The sequence below is a fragment of the Drosophila santomea genome, chromosome X (genome assembly GCF_016746245.2).
Source record: "Drosophila santomea strain STO CAGO 1482 chromosome X, Prin_Dsan_1.1, whole genome shotgun sequence".
Classification (NCBI taxonomy): Eukaryota; Metazoa; Arthropoda; class Insecta; order Diptera; family Drosophilidae; genus Drosophila; species Drosophila santomea.
This window is the reverse complement of record NC_053021.2, coordinates 18,989,245-19,003,031: the sequence shown is the minus strand read 5'-3', so window position 1 is coordinate 19,003,031 and position 13,787 is coordinate 18,989,245. Positions and strand designations below refer to the sequence as shown.

The window sequence follows — 13,787 nt, the reverse complement described above, 5'->3', positions numbered from 1 at the left end:
TTTTTTTGTTTTATTTTGTATATCAACTCAAATTCCAATTAAATTGTACAACAACAAACAAACAGCGTACGATTCTGCGAATCCGGAAAATCGGAAAATCGAAATCGGTGTTTCGCTTGCCCTTAAACCCAAATGGTTTAAAGTTGAACGTTTTAAGTTGAGCCAGAAAGATAATTCTTATCGCTCGAAATCACTTTTATGAATCCAGTTTAAGAATAATTTTGCCACTGCGCTTAGTTTTAATTGCTTGGCGCTTTTCCATTTTCTTTTTTTTCCCTCTTCGCGTTACGCATTTGATATGTTAATTACACCGCATTGCTCTCTCTTCCGCTCTTTCGCTCTTTCTCCACGACTTTCTTTTGCCCGCTCCTTCATCCGCCTTGCTTATGAAATTTTCATTTCCGCTCACATACTTTGTGTCAGTGTGCGTGTGTGTGAGCTCGTAATTCGGCTAAAGCTGTGGAAATGCATTTTTGTTAGCTGCTTTCTTTAATTTCTCTGCACAAAGTACTTCTAATTCCTTAACTTTTCGACTTCTTTTTGCGCAAAATCTTTCAGAGTTTTGCACTTTTATTTCTTTTTTTCTCTCTTCGCTTTTGACTGTTAATAAACCTAACAACTTAGAAGTAATAGAAAATATTTTTGCAAAAATGTTTAGGGAAAATCAATTTCATATATTTTCAATATTTCATATTTTTAAATAGAACAAAATTGTAAGTATCTTTTGAAATAAACTAATTATTGTAAAGATGTTTATAAACTTATATCATTATTACGGATATTATTAGTTTCTTTTTGAGTTCGAAAATAATAGTTTAACATCTATAATTGTCTTTTTTTTACCTTGATATGTAGTTATACATTTTGCTTCTTCAACTATTTGTAGTTTGGTGCAACATTGTCATTGTTTTTTGCTCAAATTGAATTTTTCTTTATCTTGCTGTCATCTCTTTCGCTTAATTTTGAAACCTATTTCGATGGATTCCGCGTGCAAGGGCGATAGGAAAGCTTTAAGTGTGTTTGTGTGTGGAGAGCAGTGCTGCCATTCTGGCCTTTTTCCCACTAGATTTATTCTTCTTATAAAGGAATTATAAATTCATGTTCTGTTTTCACAAAAATGGCCTGGACTTCGTATTTTCTTATGAAGGTGTGCGAAAGTATGCAATAAAATAACTTAAATTGTCTTAAACTGTCAACTTTTATTGCATACTTTTGGACACGTTTATAAATAACTTATGATAACCCGTAACAAATGTTCAATAATTCGTTCTTTTCTTTCTGAATTGCCCAATCCTTTCATCTTGGCTCATGACAGCACTGTTGAAGAGGCTCTTTGCTAACAATTTCATCTAATTTTCAGCTACTTTACACCCAAAAGCAATGCTTTCTAGAACTGAATTAAATCCAATCGAAACTAAGGAGGAAATGATTATATTTTTGTCGGTTATCACTTTTTAACTTCTAACAGCTCTTTGAGTGTCTGTGTGTGTGTGTTTGTGTGTTACCTTGTTTATGTATGTATACGTGTTTGTCTACAAGTGTTTTCGCTATTTATACACAAAAAAAAGGGGTTTCGCTTAACTTTAGTTTTACAATTCTTTTTTTTTGGTTTGTTTTACTTTATTTATTTTCTTTTTCTAACGTTTATCGCTTAATGTTTTTTATATATTCACCACACAAAAAAATCGTTTTCGACAATTATCTCTATATATCCTTTGATTCGATTCGGCCTTTCCCGTGTAAAACATAAAACACCAAAAATAATACATCCGAAAGCGGCGACTATAATATAGTACTAGAATTATGTTTAGATTTCGAGTTGATAACATGTGTGGAAAGGGGAATATACATTTTTTAATCGCATTTCATATTTGGGGGAACAAAGAAACCCTTTAAATCTGGCTGGCATGAATTAATTGTGGCGCAAAAACTGTAATTTGAAAGGGATTTTACTCGTGTCTGGTTTAAATGAAACAAAAATCTTATTTTTATAATATCAGTCGGAAGTTTTCAACTCAATTTTTATTTTCAATTTACAGAATTCTCAATTTAAGCGAAACTATTTAAAAAGAACTAGTTGCGATACTGATATTATTTATTTAAAAGCTCTTAGTTTTTTGTATTAATTGTTTCGATATTTTTCCCTTTCCATGCAATGCTAACAACTCATTGTTAATTTTTCCTTTACCATTCGTCTCAATCTTCAGCTTTTCCAGCTCGTCCATTGCTGCACAAATTCGCGGCTTAAGGCATCGGAAAGTGATTCTGCTCAAAGTCTTTGTGTCGCTCCGCCAGCGATTTCTCCAGCCGTCGATCCGTGATGGCCACGAATGGCAGACGCGACTGTTTGCCTCTACTGCTGCCGACGAAGCCGGAAATGGCGGGTGCACTTGCTCCGCCCACGCCCACGCCCATGTCGTCTACCACGCGATGGTAAACGAAGGAGTTCAGCGGCGATGGATCTCCTCTTCCTCCTCCTGCTCCACCTCCTCCACCTCCTCCACCTGCCCCTCTGCCGGCTGTTCCGACTCCGCCGCCTTCGGTGGTTCCGCCGCCAGCGGGCTTCTCCGTGGAATTACCCGTCTCCAAGCGGGGCCAACAACTCTGACCCCGGCCAGCCACATTCGCCACGAACTGGGCACTCCGGCTGCGACTGCGCGGTGTGCCCAGAAAGCTGCCCGCGATGGCTGGATAAGATGGGAGCTTGAAGAGAGCTGGTTTCGGCGTGGTTGTTGCCGCTGTCTTGCCACCCGCCTTACTCGCCATTTCGCGCTGCCAAAAGTCCAGAGATTCGGGTGCCGGATCGGTTTCCTCGCCCGAGACAACGAGTGCATCTTCCTCGGGCAACTGATTGTTGGGCGATGATGTTGTCGATGTGCTCACTGGGTTCTCCTTCGATGGCTGCTCCTCTTTGGCCACGGTAACCGCATCCTTGGGCGTCGATTGTGTGGTGCTATACCTGCTCTTTTGCTGGGCAAACAAATCCTCGAAACGCTGGTGCTGGTGGTAACGTCGCCGCTTCTCCTTCAGGTACTCATCATCCAGACGCACCGTTTCGGTGCTGCCCAGCGGATTGCCGGGACTGAGAGTGGGCGTGGGCAGTGTGCCCTCCAGGAGATTGAGTAACTGCTTGTTCCGACGATTATACTTCTTGATATAGGGCGGCAGATTGGCCTCCTCACCACGCTCCTGCTGCGCCTCCTCCAGCTCGGCGGCACTCTCGTAGTCATCCTCATAGTCGCTATAGAGTTCGGGATGCGTTTCGCGATAGTGCTCATCGTAGACCTGGAACTGCACCCTGGCTAGATGCGGCCACTTGGCATAGTAACGCTCCAGATGTTCCAGCTCGGTTATTTGATGTCCAAGTTGTGGTTTCGGTGGTGGCAGCGGTGGTGTGGGCGGTGGCGGTGGACTGGGTGCACCAATTCCCAACGGCACCTTGCGCTGATAGGGATTACGTGGACGCGATTTCAGGTGACTCAACTTCTGGTGGCTGGGACTGTGATGACTGCGATGGTTGTGCGGCCCATTGTGAGTGTAGCCATGATGGTGGCTGTGGTGGTGGTGGTGGTTGCCCAAATGTTGGCCACTGTGATGGTGATGATGGTGGTGCTCCTTCACCGGCGGATCACTTTTAACACCATTGCGCAAAACCGGACTAATACGCCGATACCAGTTGCCATTGTCATGGGCTATCAAACGCTCCATTTCCGTGTGGTGCTTCAGATCCACATCCGGCTGCTGTTGATTGTCGTAGTAGTTGACCTGACCCTCGTAGAAGGGCTTCCCGGTGGCCACCAAGTTGCGCTGTGGTCGCAAACCGAGAGCGAAGATCGGCGCCGAGTGTGTGGATCTTTCACGCTCCTTCTGCAACTTTTGCAGGTGCCTCGTGGAGATGGTGGCCGCTGGAGCGGGCTCTGGTGGAGGTGTCGCTTCCACCTTCGCTTGCTGCCGCTTCAGATAGTCCTTGTACCGCTTCTTGTGACTCTTGTGTCCAGTGCGCTGGCGACTCCTTCGCAGCGCCTTGAAGCGTTCAAATGCCGACGAGGGGCCGGCGGTGACAGTGGGCGTGGCCGTGGTGGCTGTAATGCAAAAAAATGAAAAAAAGAAAGAGAAAAATAAATAAGAAAAAGTCTTTGTTAGTCTCGGCACGCTTTTTAGGGCTCGGAAGTAATAGATTTCTATTAGGCCAACGGACAACAAGAGCTGCTTGTATCCAATACCCTGCAAATAGGCAAGATGGGGTAGTATGGAATACACAAGGATTTTAACAAGCATTTAACAAAAAAAAGGTGATCTAAAACTGCACGTTGAAAGTGCATAATTTGACCTTTAAATTCAGCTTGAAACACCTCTAGGTTTAGATTGAATATTAATAACTTTGATATTAACTTTCTGTTAGAGTGGCAAAAAGGTGACCCATAGCTGCACTTTGGCTATAACTATTGTGTTCCAGGGTATTCTAGGTTTTCTAGGTTTTTGCTGATAATCTCGCCCTTCTTTCTCGTTTGACCCAGCTCACTGTTTGGTCCTGAAATCCTTACAAACCACACAAAATCCCCAGGACCGCCGCTTCAGCAATCTCTCTCCCCTCAAGGAACCACACACAAATTCATTTCAACTTGATTTGTGCCAGCGAGGGAGGCCTGAGCACTCCCAAGAAATAGCCAATGAATTTATGCTGGAACTCTCGAATCAACCCGGGCATTTCAGCATTTCAGCATTTGAGCATTTGAGCATTTGAGCATTTCCTTCTTCTAGTCAAGGCACGTCTGCCATCGCCGCCTCCGCAGAACTTCATTTCTTGGCCAATCCTCTGGACAGATTTCGTGGCTTCCGTTGCTTCTGCTATGGAATATATACTATACATACGTATATATATAGGATATTTGTTATTTTGTAAGCTTTATTGTTTAATGCCAGGAAATGTGTGCAGAGGGATGCGGGAGGTGTGAGCATTTCCTCCCCTAGGGGAAGCTAAACTTTCTCTTCTTTGATTTCCTTGCTGCGCAAAAATTGAAAGAAAATTTGCATACCTTATGGCTTTGGCTAAACTTTAACTAAACTTATTAGGACAATCAATATAATTTTTTGATTTTTCGCTCGTTGGCTCTTTAAGTTCGGTACATTTGCATTGGAATTAAAGTGATTGTGTGCTGGCAACAGTGTGACTTATCGTCGTATGTGCATATATGGTATATCTCTGTCTGAGGGTCTTCGTCTGCAGAATGTAGAGTGCAGAATGCTTTGGGGATTTCCTTTACATATTTTCAATTTACGGCAGACACAAACACACATCCCCGCATTGCTGACTTTGATGGGATCCCAAAATGGGGTCCGAAAACCGAAAACCGAACACCGAAAACTGCCAAGCGAAACCGAACTCGGTATGGAATGCGGTACAGTGGGTCGAATTTGAATGGTTCTGTGGCTCCGGAATTTTCCACTGAGCACGGCATTTTGCTTAGCTCGCCCATCAAAGGGCAATGGAATGCCGCACAGTGCAACTTTTAGTTGTTTAAAGCCTTTCGGAAATGTCTATATTTTAGAAGGAGCATAACTGCACTGTTTGTGGGATTTTATCGATTTTAAATATATAATGACTTCCTATTTTGTTATGATAACACATTTAACTTATTCACTGCACACTGTGCCTTTCAATGTCGCATTCATTTCAATTTCGCCTCTATTTTTATTTTTAGTTGCTTATTTCACAGTTTTATGTGCAAACGACTTACCCTCGTGATATTGCTGCAATGCAGATTCCAAATCAGATTCCAATTTGCCATCCTCCAGTTGCTCCGCATCCTTTCGGTTTTCGTTCGACTTCTCCCAGGGATTTTCCAACTTGGACTTTTCCGCCGGCGGTTGTTGTTCGGCGTAGTCGTCATCCACGTAACGTGTTGCATGTTGCATGTTCCGTGCAACAACATGTTGCTGCTGCTGCTGTTGCTGCTTCTTCTCGGTTGCATTCGATTTGCCGGGAAAGTAGCTGCTTAAGTAATTCTCCTCGGACTTTTCGGGTTCAAAACTGACCAACTTTCTGGAGTTGCCACCGCTGCTGGTATCGTAATAGTGCAACTCGCCCACATCCTCGTCCTTCTCCTCCTCGGTGGCATCCTTTTCCTGGGTCTGGGCACGAATCCTGCCGATATCATAGCTGCCATAGTATCTGCTCTCTGGCTGCGCTACACCAAAGAAATTCCTCTTCAACTTGCGGCCAATTGTTGGTGTTGGAGCTCTTGGTGGTGTCGTTGTTGTCGTTGGTGCTGTTGCTGTTGCTGTTGTGGATGTTGCCCTTGTGGTGGTGGTGCTGCTGCTACTGCTGCTGGTGGTTTTCGATGTAGCCAACAAAGTGGTTGGGACCTTGGTGGTTGTTGATGTGACTACTGGGTACTTTTTGGCCAATTCATCATTGTCAATGGCCGACTTAATGTCCTCGTTTTCGTCTTCGTCGTCGTCGTCGTCGTTGTCGCCATCGTCTTCGTTCTCACCGTTGCTGGTGGGCAATATTTCATCATTATCCAAATTGTCCTCGATATCGCCAATGGCCTCGTCCACCTGTCTGGACTTCTGCTGCTCTTTCTCCTTTCTCTGCAGCTGGAGTCGTCCATTGTCCGTTGCTGGGGCAGATGGTTTATTAAATTTTCGTTCATTTAATATTTCAATAGCATCAAACAGCTGGGACGGCGGATATTCTCCCTCCAGTAAATCCACCTCGTCGCCATCGTCGCCTTCATCGCCCCGCTTCTTGTCCTGTTGACTTGACTTCAATTTTGTATACGCAAAACTTTGCCTGCCAAAGTTCGCGTCTTCCTCCGGCTCCACTTGCTCCACTGGCTCCACTTGCTCCTCCTGATCCTCCTGCTGCTGTGGCTTCTCGTCGCCGGCAGTGAACTTGGTTCCGCCACCAAGGAGCGTTTCCATTTCCGATTTTCCGGCGACAGCTTCCTTGGCTAGCCGATGGTGATTGTTCTCTTTATTGTTTTTCAATTTGTAGTTGCTGTGGTGGCTTATATTGTTCTTCTTTTGCTCCTTGGAACGCTTCTTATCGTTGTTATTTTGGTATTTCTTAGCGTCCAGGTAAACACTGAAATTCCTTGTAGTGGGCCTTTGAGATTCAAGTATCTGCAAGTAGTTGCAATGCACAGGGCGAAAAATCGGTTAAATGTATATTGCATAAAATCAGCTTTGCAGCAAACAATTGGTGTATAAAACTTGGAAAGAAAAGCAGTTCATATTTTAAGTGTAATAAGTTTTCAGTGCACAAATAAAGTAAAGGAGCTTACAACCAACAAAAATATCAAAGAAATCTCTTCTTTCTCAAGGATTTTTGTGTGGAAAACTCAATCGGGAACTGCTAAGGTGCACACGTGCAGCTAGACAATAAAATAAAAGTTTCATTTTGGCTCCCAAACGGTGCATGCAACACTCAACACTCAAGTGCCTGCAAATTGTTGACAAAAGGAGTGGAGAACGGCATTTTTCGAGGCACTGACATTCGGAGAATAGGTAAATGCAATACTGACTGCATTTTAAAGTGCCAAACCATGTTTTACCATTTCCAGCGGCCTACGTTGTGGCACAAAGGTCCTTGTTGTCAGTCTTCATTAAATAAAATGTTATTCTTAGACTGGGTTTTACATTTTACATTGACATTTCCATAGAGTCAGTGCTTCTAATATTTGTTATATTCGTTAAAAATTGAGAAGTAATTCCCGAATTTAAGCTGTAAATCAAAGCTTTTTCCAGCCTTTTTTTTCTGGCCATATTTTGGTTTCGAAAATGCTCTCAAGTGCCCTGCTGACTCTTGGTCTGCTCGACTTTGGTCTGATTTTTTGCTCAAGTGAATTTCAATGCACGATTCCGAGTATCGGGCTAAGCTGGGGGCCATCCATCCATCCATTCCGCAAGCAAAGTTTGCGGCTTTAGCCTCACCTTCTTCAGCTGAAAAAGTAATTTGACTTGGCCGCTCTCGCATTGTGCGACATTTCAATGGACACTCCTTATAGAGCACCCCCTTCTGAATGACACCCCCCCACCAACGTCACCATCACCATCACCACTTTGGCTCAATGGAACTGACCTCATTCGGATTGGACTTGACTGTAGGCTCGGCCACTCTATAAAGCATCTGTGTGTATTTATGTTTGGCTATGTGCTCTAAAAAAAATGTCATAAAAAAAGGGGGTGACTACATTCAACTTTACACCCAGTGGAAGTTATAAATTGCATATATTTCAGCTTGAAATAGGTGCTTACTGAACATAAATCTAATGCAACTTTCGTAGTCTTATCCTAGATGTTTTTCCATACTCGTACTGATTTTAGGAGCCATAAAAAACTTAATAATTGTGACAGTGCATATTTTTTCAAGTGCATTGTCATGTGTGTACTCACGATATCAGCTGCCTCGGATGCATCGTCGTCCTCCTCCTCCTCCTCCTCCTCCTGCAACAGCCCCACATCATCATCATCATCATCCCCATGCTCATTCTCGTTGGCGCTGCCGATGTCCACCTCCTCGGCATTGGCAGATGATGCAGCAGATGGAGCAGCGGGAGCAGCGGGAGCAGATGGAGCATATTGAATGTGGGACGACTCGATGTCCTCATCCCCAATGTCGCCGTCGTGCTGGTCAAATATGTCCTCCGGAATGGAGGCCTCTTCTTGCAAATTGAAATCTGCAAGGAGAATGCGGCAGGCGGTTAGATGAGTGAGTGCAGAGAATGGTGCCCCTGCCCCACGGCTGTACGTCATTCAGGTGGGATAAGCCGGGCCAGAAAAGGCGCCACTGTCCCCACAATAAAATAACATAGAAAAGGTCAGCAGCCATCAGGCATTTCAAGTACATTTAAAAAAAAAAAAGAAATATATATGTATACCATATATGTATTTATATGTGTGTTCCTTTGCCTTTTGCTTAAATAAAAGTAAGCTGCTTGAATTGACTTCCACTTTGGGTCGCCCTTCCAGCGAATATATATATGTAGATATATGTAGATATATCTCTGTGTACATCCGCATGCATGACCTGGGCAAAATAGGTTTTCACTCATAGTTGAATAGACAAGAATTCTTATTTTTTTCGTTTTTTTTTCCTACGTTTCTCTTTTTCTTTCTTTTTGATGGTGCCCCACTCGTGCGGAGGATCTTTTATGCTCTGTCATTGACTGAATTGGCATTTGGGGAAACTCAAGAAAGGAATTTGGGCGGGTGAGGGGTGGCAGGGGTTAAGGACACACATGCAGGATTAAAATAAAAATGGCATTATGTAGTGAGTGTGTGTGCGTGTGTGTGTGTTGGCGCCAAACGAGCGATAAAAGACAGCGCAAATTGCCAGTAAAATGTCCTTTCTTTTGGTGCAAGCACAGTCAAAAATATTTGCCAATACTAGTTTGAGGTTCTAAACTGAAAGATTTGTTGCAGTGTGATTTGTGGTAAATCTAAGTTAGCTAAAGTGCTTATGTCGCATTTCGGAGTTCTTTAAATCTGCTAGCTTTTAACGTGTTTTTTTGCAGTGTATTATGAACTGCATCGCAGCATGAAATGTTTCCTCTTCATTTCCTGACTTCATTTTCTTTTTTTTCCTTCTTTTTTCTTTTCATTATATACTTCTATTTTTTTTTTTGGCCATTGTCCACACCTGGCGGCGGATTTCAGTCAAGTTTATAATTTGACCAGGCCAGATGGTGACCATTTCTAGGCCTCTCGAAATTATGGAAATTTTATTCAGCACGCCCCTTATTTTTATTGTCATTATTGTGCGTTCTTGTTGCTGTTGTTGTTGTCGCTAGGCTGTGCGACTAATTAAATTCTTTTCACTGTGATTAAATTAACACAAGCCCGGTGGAAAACACACTCGGCCAATCTCCGGAGACGAGCCTACTTCCCGGCAATGGGAAAATGGGAAAGTGGGGAAAATGGTGAAATGGGAAACCAGTGAAAGAAGCGCCGGCGGTATAAGCAAAGTTGAGCCAAAGTGAGTGAACAAAAAAAAAAGGAAAAAACGTAAAAAAAATAAAATGAAAAAAGGGAAAATGCGAAATAAAATCACGCAAATGCTTTTTATGTCCCTCGACGCTCTGCGGCGACACGTTGTGGATGTGGATGGGGAGTGCGAGGGAGATGGCACAGACAGCAGAGCGAGATGGGGCGTGAAGATTGGCGGAATGGGAACTACCACTGGGGACTACGGAATACCAACTACGGGATACGGACTACGGGCTACGGACTACGGAACACGGAGTTGGTAGGCAGAGGCTCTCAAGTGGGGCGCCGCATTGAGGTTATCGTCATTGCACAGTGGCTCGAAATGAAGGCACCTAGAATTACCAATGCCTTTCATCAAATGTTTAAGAAAAGCAAGCGAATACTGTTTGCCTTTCCTGAGACAGTTTAATATAACTAACTTAAGTTTGAATTAAACAAGTAAAGGGAGATGGGTTTGCTACTTGTAAGCCCACAGTGCCTGCTCATCGCCATCGCCATCGCCTTCGCAGCCAGGCCGTCGAGTGGTTGGCCGCTCCATCTGTCCTTCCAGACCACCAGCACCTACATACGACCCCCCAACTTCCACCCCCCTCTCACAACCACCCTCTCACCCCTCCCTAGTTATCCTTTCACCCCCCTGACCAGCAAACCAGTGCGCCCTTTGCTTCGCTCTCCACTTCCACGACTGTTTCATGGCATAATGAATAAATGTCGCATTAATTTGCACGCAGGCCCAAAGGGGGGACACACATCGAGGGGGGGCTGGGGGGTGGTGCTGAAAGGGAGATACCAAACCAGGAGAAAGGGGGGGTGGGTGGTGTTGAGTGGGGCACATTCTATGCAGACTTTGCTTGTTGTTTTTCTTCATAGCATCCGAGGCAAACAACGCAAATCCATGGCAAACACTCACGCACACATGTAGATGCGAATGCATGTACGTGTATGAATGTCATACAAAATCGCGTAAACAAACTGACCCCTGACCCCGCACCCCCTCACCCCCTAGCCACGGAACCACCATCTTTCTGCCAGCAACACTGCGCCAGTGCATATCTGAATTTTGTGGCACTCCGGAGTTTAATTATTATGCTTGTAATGAGCATGTTGCATATTTCAGCAGGCCCACAGTCCTGTTTTCCTATTTTGCCTAACCCTGTGCTGCCGTTCTGGCGTTTTCCATTTTTCCCCCTCCCCAAGTCCCTACTTTTCCGGACATTTCCTCTATCCACTTTAGGCTAATTAATAGACGAGCGAGCGGACAGATGATTCAGTTTCATGCACAGTGCAGCACAGCGGCACTTTTCCAGGCCCCCTCTCAGTTTTCAGTTTGCCACCCATCACTGCCTTAATTAACCCATTATGGCCTGTTGATTTTTGCAATGCTCCTCCTTTGCACCTCTCGCCTTTCGCTCACAACTTTTTGCATAATTATCCAACGATCTATTTGTCCATTCAACTGAGCAATTTGTTGCCCGTCTTCTTTTTTTCTTTCTATTTTCCTTAAAAGCGTAAAATATTGCCTACTTTCGGGCAGTCGAAACGAAGCAACGGTATTTTGCACAAGCCACAAAAATGGGTTTATTAAAAATAAAAGGGTTTAGGAAATGCTTAAACAGAACTTAACAACAAGGCCAAAAAAATGAACTGGAAAATTCGCTTCTGAATGGGAAAATAAAATAAGCGACGGCAGATTAGATAAAGTTTTGCATGGAATTTTTGCTGGTACCCTCAGATTGGAAATGGTTGAATAATCCCAACCATAATGGCTTCACATACATAACCACCTGCTTTAATATACTATTATACCTTTTTGGCTTACATAAATAACGAGTGGAGGAATTTTGGGTTAAAGCTGAAATATAATATTCCGCACTATTGTATTAATTATAATCATGTTTGCTTAAAAGTGAGAATATGGCCTTCTGTTTTGGTCCAAAATAATCTCTCTTTTGTTATTTATTGTGATATATAATATTTGTTATAACAAAATAAAAATCCTGAATATACGAATATACTATTCATAAAAGGTGAGCCATTTTGCCGCGCTTAAACGACTTTGCGTACGCTTTCATGAGCGCTGCGATATTATTTTGCCATTAACTTTAATAAAATCTGTTTACCATATAAAGAGTAAATTTATTGTGGTGGTGAGCGGAGCTTGGATCCTATGCGCAATGTGTGTGCGTGTGAGATTGTGTGCGTGTGTGTGTGTGTGCGTGTGTGTGTGTGTGTGCCAAGTGGAGTATGAGCTGGAGTATCCTTGTGCCTCTTGAATGGGTGTGTATGTGCGCGCGTGTGTGTGACTCTGAGTGTGTTTGGCATTTAAATTTATTTAGTGCATAGTTGGCAGCAAGACAACAATGGCGACCACAAAAGCCACTAAAGTCTAATTAAAATGTCCGCAACCGTAACAATATGCGGGACAAACCCATTGTTTTGCTTGTCTCCACTCTTATTGTTGTTGTTGTTGTTGTTGACCTACCACCACCCACAGTAGAAAAACACCCTGCTTTCGATTTGAATGGAATACCAAAAATTGTTCAAATTGTTGTTCCTGGGGGCGAATTGCAAAAGTTAGCCGCCAACAATAATCTCGTTCGCTTGACATCTGACCCTTGCTTGTCGCTGGCTCCCAGGCGACCTTGAAAAACTCCAGTGGATTTCCCTTGGAATTGGTTGGTCCTTTCACCATCTGCTTTCGCTGGCATTTCAGTGTACCATATTTTCCAGCCAGCAATTAAGTGGCGTACATATGTGTAATATGTGTCATTGACATTCGCCTTGCTCTTGATGTTTTGTCAATAAAATAACAAACAAAACGTATTCTGCGGCAAGAGCTGGGTGGCCGTACAACGTTACGTATGCGTAATGTGCTCAGTAGTTTCGCAATCCGGGGCTCGTGCAAATGGCAGCAGAAGTTTGAATGGAGAAGGCCACAAAATTAATTATAAATGACAACTTGCACTGACGTCCGAGGAAGCTGTTATAGTTTCGAGTTTCATTTGTTGTCGCTGTATACAATTTGTTGCAACAGGGCGTATGCGTAATATGTTGCAATGCATGTTGTGGATAACAATGAGGCAAAATTGAGTTATTTATTAACTCAAAACCGTTGTCGATCAGTTTCATTGAAATAGTGAAACTGCTAATTTATAAATAAGTTATTTTCTAAGAGAGAAGCATACAATTTAAATCCAAATAGGCACGCCCGCAGATTAATCAATCCACAAGCCAGTCTTATGTTTCAGACTTGAAAGTGTGTACTTGGGGCAGTAGTGAGTGGAACATTTCCAAAGCTTCCCATTTAAATCGGCCTTATAATTCTTTGGCTTTTAGCTTAAGCTTGCACACACTCGCCCATACTCGCCTTTACTCGTACATACAGACACACGTCGACCCATTTGCATTTTTATGATGCCGAAATTGCAACATATTCGCAAAAGGGCCAACAACAAAAAATTGTTTCAAAATGCGATAAAAATAGGGAGTGAAAATAAAAAGGGAAAATGCAAATAAACTTGTGTATGTGTGTGGGGCGAAAAACCTAAAAAAGTGTATAAAATTTGGGCAGAGGAAAGCCTCGAAAATGTCAACTTTTTCCCTTTTTCCGTGAAAAGCTTGAGGCTAAATGATGGGTAAGGGGGGAAGCAAAAAAGAAAAGTCGCATTTTCGCATTAAAAATTCCTACGAAATATGCTTAATAAACCGACAAAGCCATTTTCAGTCCACTTATTGTCTCTCTCCGCGGCTTTTTATATATTTTGGCACTTCCTTCCAGAAATTTTTAAATTTTT

The 13,787-nt window shown here is 43.1% G+C and overlaps 1 protein-coding gene across 7 annotated transcripts in view; it reads right to left on the bottom strand.

The window, feature by feature from the left end:
• Positions 1-770: 770 nt before the first annotated feature.
• LOC120456353 overlaps positions 771-13,787 on the bottom strand; it is a 37,436-nt gene continuing 24,419 nt past the window's right edge. For 2 of the 7 annotated variants that reach the window (XM_039643139.2, XM_039643140.2), the window contains exons 2-4: positions 8,401-8,684; positions 5,739-7,128; positions 771-4,082 (exon numbers count right to left, since the gene is read on the bottom strand). In XM_039643139.2, the coding sequence (XP_039499073.1) occupies positions 2,245-4,082; positions 5,739-7,128; positions 8,401-8,684 (3,512 nt within the window). In that variant the 3' untranslated portion in view covers positions 771-2,244. Of the gene's footprint in view, positions 4,083-4,548; positions 4,849-5,738; positions 7,129-8,086; positions 8,158-8,400; positions 8,685-13,787 lie in introns of those variants that run through there. The other 5 variants (XR_005616826.2, XR_005616827.2, XR_005616828.1 and 2 more) reach the window with 5 other exon arrangements.